The sequence below is a fragment of the Malaya genurostris genome, chromosome 1, assembly GCF_030247185.1.
Source record: "Malaya genurostris strain Urasoe2022 chromosome 1, Malgen_1.1, whole genome shotgun sequence".
In the NCBI taxonomy this organism is placed as follows: Eukaryota; Metazoa; Arthropoda; class Insecta; order Diptera; family Culicidae; genus Malaya; species Malaya genurostris.
The window spans coordinates 78061457-78075868 of NC_080570.1; the positions used below are offsets into that span (position 1 = coordinate 78061457).

General features: G+C 36.9%; 1 protein-coding gene across 1 annotated transcript; it reads left to right on the forward strand.

The window, feature by feature from the left end:
- The first annotated feature begins 548 nt into the window (after nucleotides 1–548).
- Nucleotides 549–14410, forward strand: LOC131440529 (IQ and ubiquitin-like domain-containing protein). Its single transcript, XM_058611888.1, has 8 exons — nucleotides 549–993; nucleotides 1189–1334; nucleotides 1441–1503; nucleotides 5759–6026; nucleotides 6192–6538; nucleotides 6605–6768; nucleotides 13618–13756; nucleotides 13857–14410. The coding sequence occupies exons 1-8, from the start codon at nucleotides 635–637 to the stop codon at nucleotides 14408–14410; spliced, it is 2040 nt and encodes a 679-aa protein (XP_058467871.1). The 5' UTR covers nucleotides 549–634.
- Nucleotides 14411–14412: the final 2 nt, after the last annotated feature.

Sequence of the window (14412 nt, forward strand, 5' to 3'; positions counted from 1 at the left end):
TAATTTGCACTACACCGGTGCAGTGCTACACTGAGGCATGAATAAACGAACAAAAATGATAAAAACATAAACAGTAACCATTGACTACAATTCCATTGCACAGAGCTACACCAAACTTTTAATGAGTGCTACACCAGAGGTATCAGTGCGAAAAAAGTGTAGCACTGGTGTAAAAAAACGGTAAAAACGAACGGTTTAGGTGCAGCTTTCGCTACACCGGTGTAGTGCAATATTAACAAACAAACCGGATTTTTAACTATATTAACAAACAAACCGGATTTTTTACAATCGCTGACTTTTTATGCATGTGCAAGTGTAATTCTATTCATATTATTTAATAACCTATCAAACAAGGACTACAACCACTAATCTTTACTTATTTACTTATTACTTATTTACTAATGTTTCTAATCACATTGCAAAATTTCCCATATTTATGAGCTATACTGTATTCATGCTCTACCATGATTCCCTGGCTAAAAAATCAATACTGAAGTTTGTTTCTATGGTTTCATGCTTATGTATGCTATCTGTACAATAACGTTCGAGTACACAAGGGATTTATTCTTTAACATTATATTGAAACTACTGATAAGTTACTACTGAAGTAAAGTTTTTTTCTGATAAATCAGAGATGTCTTTCAAAAATGAAGGGCTAAAAGGAATTATAAGAAAAGAAGACGAAGATGATGACAATGAAGTTGTACTCAGTGACGTTACCGTAAAATTTCACATGAACAAATCTCAAATAGTAACCCATGCATATCCCAACATTTATACTGTCGGAGAAATGAAAACGGATATATCAAAAAAGTTTCAAGTTGCATCAAAATTTCTTGTTTTGAGACATTTAAATAGCATGAAACCATTCGATGATGAGCAATCTTTATACGATATCTGCGATAACGAATACGGCATTATTGACGTGGATCTTAAGTTAACCGAAAACGCCGACGAAGAAAACGTAAAACTGGAACCACATGTCTATTACAAGTAAGTATCCTTTTTTAATCCAAGACTGTCGAGTTAAATGATCTAAATCTGATCTGATAAAATGGAACACAAGAATAAAATGTTTTCTCTTTTATATTTACATGACATCTTTTTCTGCTGGTGTTATCACTTCTATGAAAGCATCCTAACGATGTATTTCACTCGTTTATTCATTTACACTACTTTTCATTCCAGTAACTTTAATTTGCCGGATATAATAACGGTTCGGGTACCTGCTATTGACACTAAGGAGGGATCTACTACTCGAGACCTTGTTGTGGAAATTGAAAATCATGCCATAAATAAGCCTTTCGTTGGTGGTTTCATTGATAAGTCCAGAAGTAACTTCACATTTGCTTTGCACGTCATGTATCACTTAAAATTATCTATAGATTTTCTACAACATAACATAACACAACAAATTGAAATCTTGTGCTCTTTTTTCAGAAATCGAGTTCCACGACGCTTTCACTCAGACTGGCCCTCCCTTCGAAAGAATCAAATTTAACGGTAAGACATCCTTAAAGAACGAGCTAATTACTTTAATAGTTTTTATATTCAATGAAATTTTTATTTAATTGTATTGCTTGATTTGATTGTTCCTATAAATTTGTAAAATTTCGACTATTTTTATCATCACCTCCAGTAATGTAAATGAGTGTGTTATCTGGTATTTTCTAATAATGCACAGTGAAAGCATCAAGCACACACATCTAGAGACCAGACTCTAATAGCAATATAATACAACTATCAGTGACAACAAAAGCGCCGTTTGGTGAAAAATTGGTGAGAAAATGCACCGAAAATGTTTGCGTTATTTTGCAGTTTCCTGTGCATTTCACACAACCAAAGTATATATTGGATAAATTTCTTACTATAGCGTTAATTTAGGTGGTGTATCCGTACAGTGGAGCTTCATGATTACTGGCTTTATGATAAAAGTCTGGTGACATGCAATTGAACTTAAATAAAAAAAAACGTGTGGGGGAACATTTTGTTTTTGCGGGTTCGGGTATTGCTCGGGTTCGAATATTTCTCGGGTTCGGGTACAGAAGAAGATATGTTTGACGAGTTCGGGTCGGGTACGGGTGCCGATTTTTTCATTATCAACGGGATCAGGTTAAAAACTTTGGTCAGATTTCGGGACTTTTACCGGGTTCGAGTCAATTACAGGTAAAGATTCTAATTTTTTTATCGAGTGCGGGTACAATTTTTTTATTTTCGATCAGGTACGGGTCGGGTTCGGGTTTAAAAAAATGCTTACCCCTCAATCTCTAAAGTGACCCAAAATTTCGATGGATCTCGTTCCTTACATAGGTAAATGTGGCTAACTATTGTGCGGGTTCGGAAGCGGCGGCGTCTCGTAAGTAAACTCGTCCGGTCTACTCGAAGCTAGTTACTATGCTTTAGTGAAGTCGAAAGCCGCTTTACGGTAGTAGTAGTGTCTAAATGATGAAAAAATCATCATTTTTGCGATTTTTTTTCCAGAATTATCGTTCAACAAAACAAATTCAAATGTTTTGTATAATAAAAAGCATCATTCGAACAACCGCCCTTATTCTAAATAAAAACGTATTGATTTTTTGATCGAATGTGGTTCGATCGAATCATAGCTACCTTTGATTTTGCTACCGTTATAGGGAATACAAATGAAATACGAGGGAAAAAACAATACGACGTTATTCAGAATAAGGGCGAACATTCTGTAATTTTTTCGTGGAAAAATTTTGAGAAATGAATCGGTGAAGAGGTATTTTTGAAGACGCTTCTTAAAATCATGATTTGCGGTGTCCACTGTATCTCAGCGAGATAAGCAAAGATAAAGGTCCATAACTTACTGAGTTTTGTTACGATATGCTTGAAAATTTCACAGAATATTCTTGAAATGCTTTACTATAAGAAAATACAAAGAAAAAAATAAATTATTTTTCAAAAGTATTAGACTCTATCCACCCCTTAAATTATATAGCAGCCTATGGAACCGACGACACGATCAGGCACTCCGAACAAAAATTGGCAATGAAATTGTCTGTTAACGATTCACCGCCAGTTACCGCAAATATAGCGACCCCTTGATAATGATAAAAATAATCTTCTTGAGCAACACTGTTTAGGTTGCTACGAAATAGTTACCAAGGAGCTCCAAAGTAAATAAACAAACAATTGAAAAAACGCAGAAGATACGCGAATGGTACACATTTTTACAGATTTTGTTCAATATTTCAGTAACTTCTACTGTGAAACCTAACCAGTCAACATGTTCTAGCTGCATGCGGTGGTGGACTGGCAAATACAGGAGTTGCAAATGGTTTCGTAAGAAATCAAATTCATGATCGAAAAATATAAACAATTTATCGATCGAGTGTTTTTTAATGTTCTAACGGTAATGATGTAGAGTACGAATACAAAATTAAAAAAATTATGTAGAATACGGATACAAAAATAAAAAATAAATTTGTTCCCGATCGTCTGGATTGAATTCTTGAATGTATCGAGGCCAGCCCGCGCCCTGATTCAAACATAGGTGCCACAATTCTCGTTCGGTAGAATGGCGCTCAAATTTCGGGAAGGTCCCGGTACGACGATTATTCAGGGTAGAACGTGTACGATTGCTACGGCTTCAAACGAGATAGACGCATCGATCGGCGTGATTCATTTCGACTATTTAGTCGTAATTAAGGGTTTCCTTCAGGAGCAGGAATTCCGCTGGAGTTCCCGGTTTGAATACGTTAACGCACAAAATCTGTTTCATTAGCTCGTGTGCCTCGATGATCAGCTGATGCGATTCGCGATCAGTCATGATAACCAGATGTTTCGAATAGGGATTTTCCGCATATTTCTTCGCTTTTCTTGGCGAGCGAAATAAGACCAACGGATTAATGTATACCGAAGTATTTGATCTGCAATGGAGGGTAAAATAGAGTTAATGTCCTTGGTAAATTTATGATTCATAGCTAGTACAAGCGAATATGCCCTGCTAGCAACTTTTTTCTAATCAATCCGCGCCAGGATTTACTACCGCCAGTTCACCATGCGCTACGCACATCTAGTCAAATAGCTGCTATATGTCTGCCTTTTCGCGGTGTTTTGGGCGAAAGTCAATGCTAAGCTCGTCCTATTTTGTTTTGGTTCACAGAAATCCGCATTTCTTCTGGTTCACAGAAACAATTTGTTTTTGTTTTGAGATTATTTATATAGTACGTTCCATTGAAAAAAAAAAACATTCGTAGCCATGGTTCTGGTAACTGTTATCTAAAATCAACAGTTTTCGACTTTTGTTGCCAGTTTCAATAGATTTTCAAGCAACTTCGTTTTGACATTACCAGTTACTGAGGGGTAGTTAAATTTCCGATACAGTTTAGATAGACGAGTGGCAGGTCGTGTCGTCGATAATACCTTTCATTTCAATCTAAGTTTGTGAAAATCGGTTCAATCATCTCGGGAAAAATGAAATGAAGCTTTTAACCACTATTACCGGTACTTCCGGAATTGGAAACCGTTATAGACGAGGTCGCCCAACAACTGACAAATTGGAACATTTCGAGAAAAATCTATAATAGTTTTCAAAGTTTAATGTAAGGTTGATGTCAGAGTGAACGCGGAACTGTTATCGCATCGCATTCACTCTAACAGGTTTGCTTTGATCAAATGCAACTAGCTCGCACGCGCGCCTACACGCATCGCGTGACGCTTTCACTCTGACAGCAACCTAAGGCGGAATAACACACGCTGATGCCATTCTCCGGTCTTAGCAGCAAGCATGGCCAGACATGCTTGCTGCTAAGGAAGAAGGAGAAGAGTTAAAAACATAGAGACCATAAGCGATTGTTGGGCTTCTCAAAGCGCTTCTGTAGGCGAATTGCTATTTGGTGATAGCTTTGCCAAACAACCATTTACTATCTCACACCCGTTGAAATCTCTACGTGGATCTTCAAATCAACTGATTATATTAGTCTGTGTTCGAATATTTTAATAGTCAATATAATCATACTCATGTCAGTTCGTTTATATCTCAAATGTTATACACAGTGTTGGTGATTGCCGAAAATTTGACAGAAGCTGCTATATTGCTATCTATATTGTATACAAGATTTTCAATCCGGTAGAAGATGCTACAAGAAATCGTGTCTCTCAATGCATGAACCGTGAGAGATTTTTTCTATATTTCTTCGCTCCACTTCATACTCTGAGTATTCCATGCCTTTAAAACAAATTTACAGTCTGAAAATGATCGTTACTGTGTGGAATTTCCCAAGAGAGAATCGCAAGTTCACAATTATCGCAGAAAGTCGAATCGATGATTCAACTTGATGATTCAATATTTCAAAACCCTTGTGTGGAGCATTCACAAACATTTTCATAGACACAACTTATACAAAGGTTATATGCACATAGTTAGAATAAGCGGCAATATTAAAATGATTCTATCGCAATCATCCACTGCCCATACAGAATCGGATCGCAAAACAAGAATAAGCGACCGTTTGTTGTTTCAGAGAGAATCCCCACAGCAGCCTGCTAACCTTTGATTCTCAGAAATGTCATCAAGAGAAATTCGCTCTCGCACTGGTGTCTATTCTATGTTAAATGAGCCATGCCGGGTTTTTGTTGCTGCGATGATATCCGTCTCTCTTTGATGGCACTGATTCAATCGTGTGAAGAGTGAGCGTTCTTTGATACGATAAAAGCCATCCTTGGTTATACATCCACCTTTTCGTATTATTACAAATTTATTATTCTACACATTCCACAAACTATCATTCAGGAATCCTTAGCCGTGACACGCAAACTGTAGATGAAAAAGCAATTGAAGTTGCAACACCCCGCGAACGTGCTACTATGAGTTACGGAGATGCTACTGAGCTATCATACGCAAGTAAATGCGCGGACCGATTTATCGTACCGGGGAATTATGAAAGCTACGAGGATACGACAAAACGAATTGATGTTGTAGGAAAGGTCACTCTCATCCAGCGCAATTTTCGACGATATATGTGGCAGAAATTAATAACAAAAAGCTCAGCCGAATGGAGGTAATAAATGAATAAATTTTATCAGTCTTCCGGTAACCGCAACAATATCTGTCTAAGCGAGCCGGTACTGAAACGATTGTGTTGTGGTTCCGGATCATGCTGCATACGAAGTGCACTAGCACTTCTACCATTATTGTTCGATAATAATAATAATATTTCTATCAGGCGTATTCAGAATGAGCAGAAGCTACGCGAAAGCAAGCGTACAGAGGCACGACAAAACGAGCGTAAAAACAATTGTATAATAAAAACCTTTCCAAAGACAAGACAAGACTTCGACGCTTTGTACGCGCAAGTGCAGATGTGGAAAGAAAATGAAATAAAAAAGATCAACGAAAAATATTCAGGTGTCGCAAAAATCGCTGAATTGAACTTGTTACTAGATAAAGAAGTTCAATTACTAAATGGAATTGAACGACAACGACAGATGTTACAATACGAAGCGAAGAAAGTTTATAGCGAAAAACTTTTACGAAAATTTGGCGAACCAGTGAAATGGGTAGGATATAATAGTAAGCACCATTAATCAATTTGTTATAGAAGCTTTGATTCCAATATTTTCTCATTATTTATTTTAGACTTGATCATTCAAATGGATACTCTCAGAAATCAGCGAGTGCGCCATTTGGCTCACTATTACAAAAAATTAGCGAATGAAACACACGACGTTCATACACGAGTCACAATACTCAACCGTGTCTCGGATATTAGTGCCAAAGAAGATCATCCATTTGTGAGTGAGGTATGTTGAATTATTATATAAAGCTATCGTTCCGAATATTGCTAAATAGAATCGCGATAGTAGAGACTCATTGTTCTTACAAAAATCATGTCATTAGGTGAAAATAATTAACATCGGCTGTTGTCGGAATTCGCTTAGAATACTCAGACAAATTAATCGGTTTGATGTTTAAGTATTTTTGACAACCGTTTCCGAATCATAATCGCAAAATTAGCATACATTCTTACCACCTTAAATATTGATTTTCGAATAAAAAATTAATCGGTGACTTTTCCGAAAGGAAAGGGACAGTTTCTTTACGTTTATTTATTCTTCTATCGAATCGTTGGAATATCATTCCAACGGTTATACCTCTCATGCCTTCATCATTTTTAATACTTACTATACATCATATTGAATAAGATATCTATGAGCATTCCTGAATTAATTGTTATTCATCAGTATGCAAAAAAATTAAAAACGGAAGAAACTAGTATGTAAAATAACGAAAATATATCTTCAGGAAAACAGGAAACTAGATGATCAACTAAAAATAGATACAAAATGAATTATTTTTAACTAACTGACCCGTCAAACTTCGTTTCGACCAAAAATTTTTATTTTAGTTTATGTTTTCGGAAAGCAGAATTGTTAAACTGATTACTAAACCTACAATCCACGGAATTCGACACACATCATTCGCTCAAAAAAGAATTATCACCAAAAATTAATATGAAATACTTCTGTTAAGCAAAAATTGAGCAAATGCACAGATTGTTATCTCATCTTTTGAATCAATGCACTGGGTCTCTGTTCAATGGCTTAATGACTTCGACATAAAGGATATAAGGTGTCACGTTTTCTCTTCCAGATGTGATTCTTGTTATCGATAATCGATAAAAATGCTCACCAACACTAACAGAATTTTGTATTGATAAACTTAGAACAATGTTGAAGAGTTTCTCTTCTAGAGTTGTTCATTCGATAGAGTAGGATATATTTTCAATTTGTATTTAGCCTAAGTAACCAAAAGTTCGTAAAAAACCTGTTTTAATCCACCTAGCGGTGTAATGATGCCTTTCTCATATCAATCATACTATCATATATAATACAGTGGTATTCTTCAAAATAATTTTCTTCGATTCTTAAAAGAATAACCGATATCGGTTTGTTTGACCGTCTACTGATAAAAATTATCAATTTTAAAAGATTTGAGGTTGATTTAGAAATTTTTTTAAGGTTTTTCCCCATTTTCAGTGATGGTATAAAATTTTTAGCACACTATAACCTATATTTCCGGATCCGGAAGTCGGATCCGCATGAAATTCAGGAATCACGCTTGAGACTACAGGACCTTTCATTTGAACCTAACTTTGTGAAAATCGGTCGCGCCATCTATGAGAAAAGTTATGACACATATTTTGCACATTTTACCCCATAACTCCTGAACCGGAAGTCGGATCCAAATAATATTCAGGAATTTTGTATGGGACCACAAGACCTTTCATTTGAATCTAAGTTTGTGAAAATCGGTTCAGCCATCTCTGAGAAAAGTTAGTGCAAAAAAACGTTACATACACACATACGCACATACACACACACATACACACACATACATACACATACACACACACACATACACACACACTCACACACACAGAGAGACATTTTGCGTACTCGACATAATGAGTCGAATGGTATATGACACTCGGCCCTCCGGGCCTCGGTTCAAAAGTCGGTTTTCACAGTGATTGCATAACCTTTCTATATGAGAAAGGCAAAAAGATTTAACTCAAGCTGAATACAAAGCATTCTGAACAGTCCATTTTTAAGGAATTACTGATACGTGAATGTTCACCCGACAGAACAAACTTTGAACCAGTTCCTTATAAAACATTTAAGCAGCGATAAAGTTTTCTCAGAACTTGTTCTGTGGAACTTTGGATTACTTGGAGAGACGACGCTTAAATTTTAATTTGATATTGATCATACCAATTTGAACATTCTTCACAGAATATCAAATATAAAATGGAAGTCTCAATTTGTTATGGTAATCATCTTGAACATTGATATATAATCGCCACCTATTGTGTGCGCTTAGTCTAATCTAAATAAAATTTATAAAGAAAAATGCAAGGAAAATCTCTTAGTTTGACCTTAGCGCATTCTGATTTGTTCAACTCACGCCCGCGATGACCAATACTATTCATCTGAATCCATTGAACACAATTTATCAATCGGTAAATGATATCAGAACATTTTCTTCTGTCTACAGTCATGCATTCCGTCATTGAATCATTTGTCAAGCAATAATGTTCATACCCAATTAAGCACGTGGCTCGGAATGACGAATCTCATGAATCAAGTATGCATGTGAAAACTTCACACAAAACAACTCGTTGTGCGCCAAAAGATTCTTTCAACGATATAGTATTCCTTTCTTCGATGGCCAAACACTTATGCAACTCGTTATGCGCCAAACACCTATCGATGATCTAGCAATCATTGGCGACTTTTTCAGTGGAAAATTCCATTGTCCATACAAAAAAACTTTATGAATTTTTCCCACTTTTTCTGCAAGTTTTCCTAATTTTTTTGATGTACGAACCCGGTGGGGGTAAAAACTGATCAAACAAAAAAAGAATCATGTAAATCCATCAATCTGTTCTTACGTGATGCGATTACAAAGAATGATCTCTGCATTTTTATATAGATAGAAGTAGAGTGCCTATAACCAGAGTGACGACTTCTCATCCGTAATGTTGGTAACAATTCAAAACATTCCATTAGCTTTACATTGAATTGACAGGTCGTTTGCTCGTTTGGAACTGGTAGCTGTCATTCCAAACGAACAGCTGTCGTCACTCTGATTATAGTTACTTTAGATAGAAGATAGAAGATAGATAAAATGTGGTGCGCAGAACAGAACAGACATAAGAAGCTGGATTTAGTTGCCTTTTACGACATGTACTTCAATGGTGCAAATCCCGAACATGACCGAATGAATTGTAGATATCCAGGATACTCGATCATGAGCCGCCGTTCTCCAGTCGCTGGGCGCGAGACTTTCTCGATTGCAAACACCCAGCGAAAGCGAGGTCTAAACCGCATTCGACGACCTCTTTCAGCTTCTTTGCTGAGTATCACGTAGGCCAGTTGGTCACATGCATTTTTACCTCAGAACTAATTGGCTCAATGTGGCACATTCCCCTAGTTATTTGAAGATTTGTGCTTTAGTATTGAACAACAAATTTGAGAACGCATCGCACTGCTTCAATCTTCTAACGTCATGAAATCGTCCAGACGTTTGATTTCGATCCATCGACCGTCGCACGAATCAGTCTAATCAGTTTTGCTGGAAAACCATGTTCTAACATTATCTGCCACAATTCGTTGCGTTTCACTGAATCCAGTCCGAAGGCATTTCCTCTCGTTCCCAGATCATTCCTATCAGTTGGTGGAGTGAGTAGTACAGCCGCTTACTTTCAACTTTAACAAGTTCGACTGGGATCCCGTCCTTCCCAGCGGAAAGTGTTCTTGGTTGACAGGAAGTTGTCAGCGATGTGTCGCGGACCACCGGAAAAAATCATGAGTCGGGTGTTCTGAAGGAAACGGAAAATTGCTCGCTGTTTCCCAGCAGGAGTCGATCGTCACGCCGTTCCTGTGCCCCCCTCTGGTTCTAGAACTGGTCTCTCTGTGTGCACAGCAGAACCCGTGTGACTTACAGTTACGGGCAACACAAGCAATCTACAGTATCGGAATCCTTACTCCTGGTCGCGCGTTCGACACCTGCATGCATGCTTTCCCGCCGACTAAAGTGCTGGCACGCACCAGATCTTCTATCGGATTTGCATCGGTGAGTACACGTCCACGTGATTCCTTGTCTTTTAGCACATGGTTGCACCTGTGTTCAAATGATAACCTACAAAATTACTAACAAGGCATACTGAAGTAAAATCCAGTTTACGAAGAAATTAGTGTTTTTTACTCTACTTGCCTCTAACCCATCGGAACGTATAGTCGATAATAGTCGATATCAGAGCGTTTAGGCGTACATCCGCTACATGAGATGCAAAATGCATATCAGTGTGAGAAATTCATTACAACCCTGTTACATGTTGTTGTTTACAGCATTGAAAAGACGTTCTAACAAAAGCAATCTTGCTTGGGAGAATTCCTAGATATTAAAGGCGCCATTTATTACTTATGACTGAATCCAATTCTGAGAGCAACGCGTGGTTCCGTTGTTATGACATGCACACTTAAAAAATGTTACATCTTTATAGATGCACATAAAAGGAGCGTCGCGATTTACTTACATTCACAATACAAAGTATTTAAAGATAAGTCATATCATTAACTTCACGATTGTTTTAGCTGAATCTCACATCGATACAGACGCAAAATTTATGTTTACATGTTAGTAGATGTAATATTGTGTCATCACCGAAGAAATTACGGCATAATTGAATTTACGTCAAGCGTAAATTTCATTTTTTCTAAGAGTGTACCTTCAACTATCACAAATTGAACACACACTATGCTTATCAATCGACAACAGAGTTTAGAAAACTGTTTCTGTGCGTGATCAAGGTTGTGTACCATCAACACTTTTATGAAACATAATCGCTGATGATTAGGCAAATAAGCTCAATGAAATTGGATTCCGGACATATGGTTTTGCTGATGATTATCATATGATTGATATTGATGATCGGTATTAGCATTAACCTCATTAACCCCCTGTTGAAGAATGAGATCACTCCGAAACTACAACCCTGTGCGTTATTACATCCCGATTTATTTATTCAACTTAGTCTGGATCAGTTTAATCCGCAACCGAACGAGTAGATGAAGCAGATACATTTGTGTATGCAACGTAAGTGAATCGCCTCCGTCATTACACTTTGGAAGTGGGACAAGGAAGACCAATAGCGCGATCGTCTAAAACTCGAAGGAACACATCGCACGAGAGCGGCGTCATCATTCTAGAGGTGCACTGGGGATATCTACGGAATACTGTTGGAGAAAAACCTCGTCACGATACGAACGACTGCATAGCTACCTGTACGTCCGAATAGTTTAAGCATTAAAATTCATGGAGTTTATGATTGAATAGATGTGTTAGGTCAATAAATACGTGTATATTTCTCAAAGCGTGCTTGGTGTGATTCCTGCGAAATTTGCGTGGCCAGAACTTATGAGGACGGATTCCCGCCAAGAAGATTGGTTGCCCCTTTCCTGTTCGGATGAAGCTTCCCGTTCGATGTTCGTCTAGTGATTACCTATGTCTGCTATCGAAGCTTTCACTTACCAGATAAAGACTACTCCCTAATACCCCCAATATTAGCATTAACTCTGCGATCTGTTAAGCAATAGTGTTGTCACAGGAGCTCGTTCGTTACAGTTCTTTGGCTTTAAAGTTATGGTAGATCAAATAAAAAAACGACGGGCATAACCTTGATTCGAAGCTGAATTGATCTATCCACATTTCTTTCGAAATATTCAGTGTAAGATATTCTCACACAGAATTAGTTTAAAGCTGTCATAATTGAAACGAATCCATGTTCCGGATGTAAAAGCGTGTTAATGTGTGTTACAATCAGTTCCTTTCCATTGCCATTTCTTGCCAGTAACGTCAAACAACAACATATGATGTTTCGGCTTTACGTCAAACAACTAAAATTAATAAATCATATGATATTTGTTTTTATCACGACATATCTCAGCGATTTTAAATTTCTAGGCAGTTATCTCTTAGCGACAGTGATTCGTAACAGATTTCTATACCTTGTGCCGTATCTTGTACTTTAATGAAAACCTAGCAGAAATTTGGGAGTAAGTTACGTCGTTTCTGTCCATTTTTTGTATAATTAGTTTTCTCCACTGTTGTTCTTATTCATTATTATTGTAATGTCTATCGGGTACGAGATCAACATGGGCATGGGTGAAGAGAAACCTCTATGAATTGAAAATCATATATCTCTTTCTCAAAGGGGCGCAAAAACCGCCGTCTTTTGAAAAAAGAAACAACACAAAATAAATTATCACAATAAATCTTGAAAACTAATTATCACATAGCATTTAAAATAATATAAATAATAAAATAAAAATGTTATTTTGTAAGGACTAGAAAACACAATCAATCGTTTAACTTTGTTAGCGAAGCAACTAGATAATTCTCTAGACTAAAAAAGATCCTCTACAGCAGTGAATGGTCGAAAAACAGCGGCTGTTGGTTCATCATATTCATAACTAGTTCTATAAAATCTTTACAGGTCAGTTTTTCATCCACCTATATTCCTAAATCGCTCACCGGGTTAACTCTAGTTAGAACAGGGTCGCCAATACTGTAATTAAATTTGGCTGGATTCAAATTACGATGAAACGTAATCATCTGACATTTGGCCACGTTTATGATGAGTGTTTTTCTGTGACACCAATCAATTCTAGCAGATATTGTAATCGCTGGCAAATCTCTACGGTACGAACTACGAAATACAGTTTTAAATCGTCTACAGAAAGCAATTTTTAACCATTTCGCAAAGCAAATGCGACCAAATTACTGCCTTGTTGAGATACTTGTAGAAAATAAAAACTTTACTTTTTACTTCACCTAGTAATTTACCTATTATTCAGTATTTAAATTAGTATCAAATAATTTCTTTGTTTTTATATATGGGTAAGAAAAAATTCTTTGAAAACGACTGCTTTTTTATATTGTTTATTTTACAGCTTACTTCAATATATACTTTCATTAGCAAAGCATCATCACAGCACTAGGTGATTTAGGATTACATGCAATGATCGACCTCACGTTATACAAAAACATATTCAATTTACGTAATCTAAATTCAAAATCCTTTTTAGCTGGAAGCATTGCTACAACGCGAAAGACAGCTATTGATTTGTAATGTTAAAGACGCAGGACTGGATTTACTACGGGAACGACAGTTGAAACTGTTTATGGATATTATTATTGGTGATACTAAAAACGCACCTACTGAAAGTAAGTAGAAAAATTATCTTCTCTGTACAAAAAAAACACAATGCGTACTTAAACTAGTTTAATGATAATAGTTGATCACACCTCCAATTCATTTTTCAAGAACCTGACACACGTTTATGCAAAAAATGCAATAAGGTACGGCAAACTAGTAAATTTCCCCTCGACACAAGACAGACATCGGCCAGTATTTGTAATCGGTGCGCTGGCCTTCAAGGTCCGCCAGTTGATATAGCTGTTTATCGATCAATCTTACGATCCATAAGACGAGAAGAAAAGAAGCGAGGATCAATATCATCATTTGCATTCATCATTCAAGACAACGATATCAAACATATAGTAGAAAATATCTGGCATGGCCATTCAGCGATATCGAATGAAACGAACCAATCGGAACTCCGACTACCCAGATGGAACATTGCAGAAGACTGGGCACCGTGGAATTGCATTTGCCTTACCGAGAGTGAATCTAGAGCACATTTGAAAATTTTGAATGTTGCCAATTACTACGAGGCAAGCATTATTAAAGGCATCAAGAACAAGCATGCACTTTCAAAATCAGCATTTAAACAACTACGTGAGATCGACCAAGTTTTTGTTGAATCCGGTTCTTGGTGGAAAACCGGGTTAGATGAAACGATACCAAAAATTATGTAACC

Coding starts and splice junctions, on each gene's coding strand:
- LOC131440529 (XM_058611888.1), top strand. CDS start 635: ATGTCTTTCAAAAATGAAGGGCTAAAAGGAATTATAAGAAAAGAAGAC. Junction 6,027..6,191: donor AAAAGCTCAGCCGAATGGAG/GTAATAAATGAA, acceptor TATTTCTATCAG/GCGTATTCAGAATGAGCAGA. Junction 13,757..13,856: donor TAAAAACGCACCTACTGAAA/GTAAGTAGAAAA, acceptor TCATTTTTCAAG/AACCTGACACACGTTTATGC.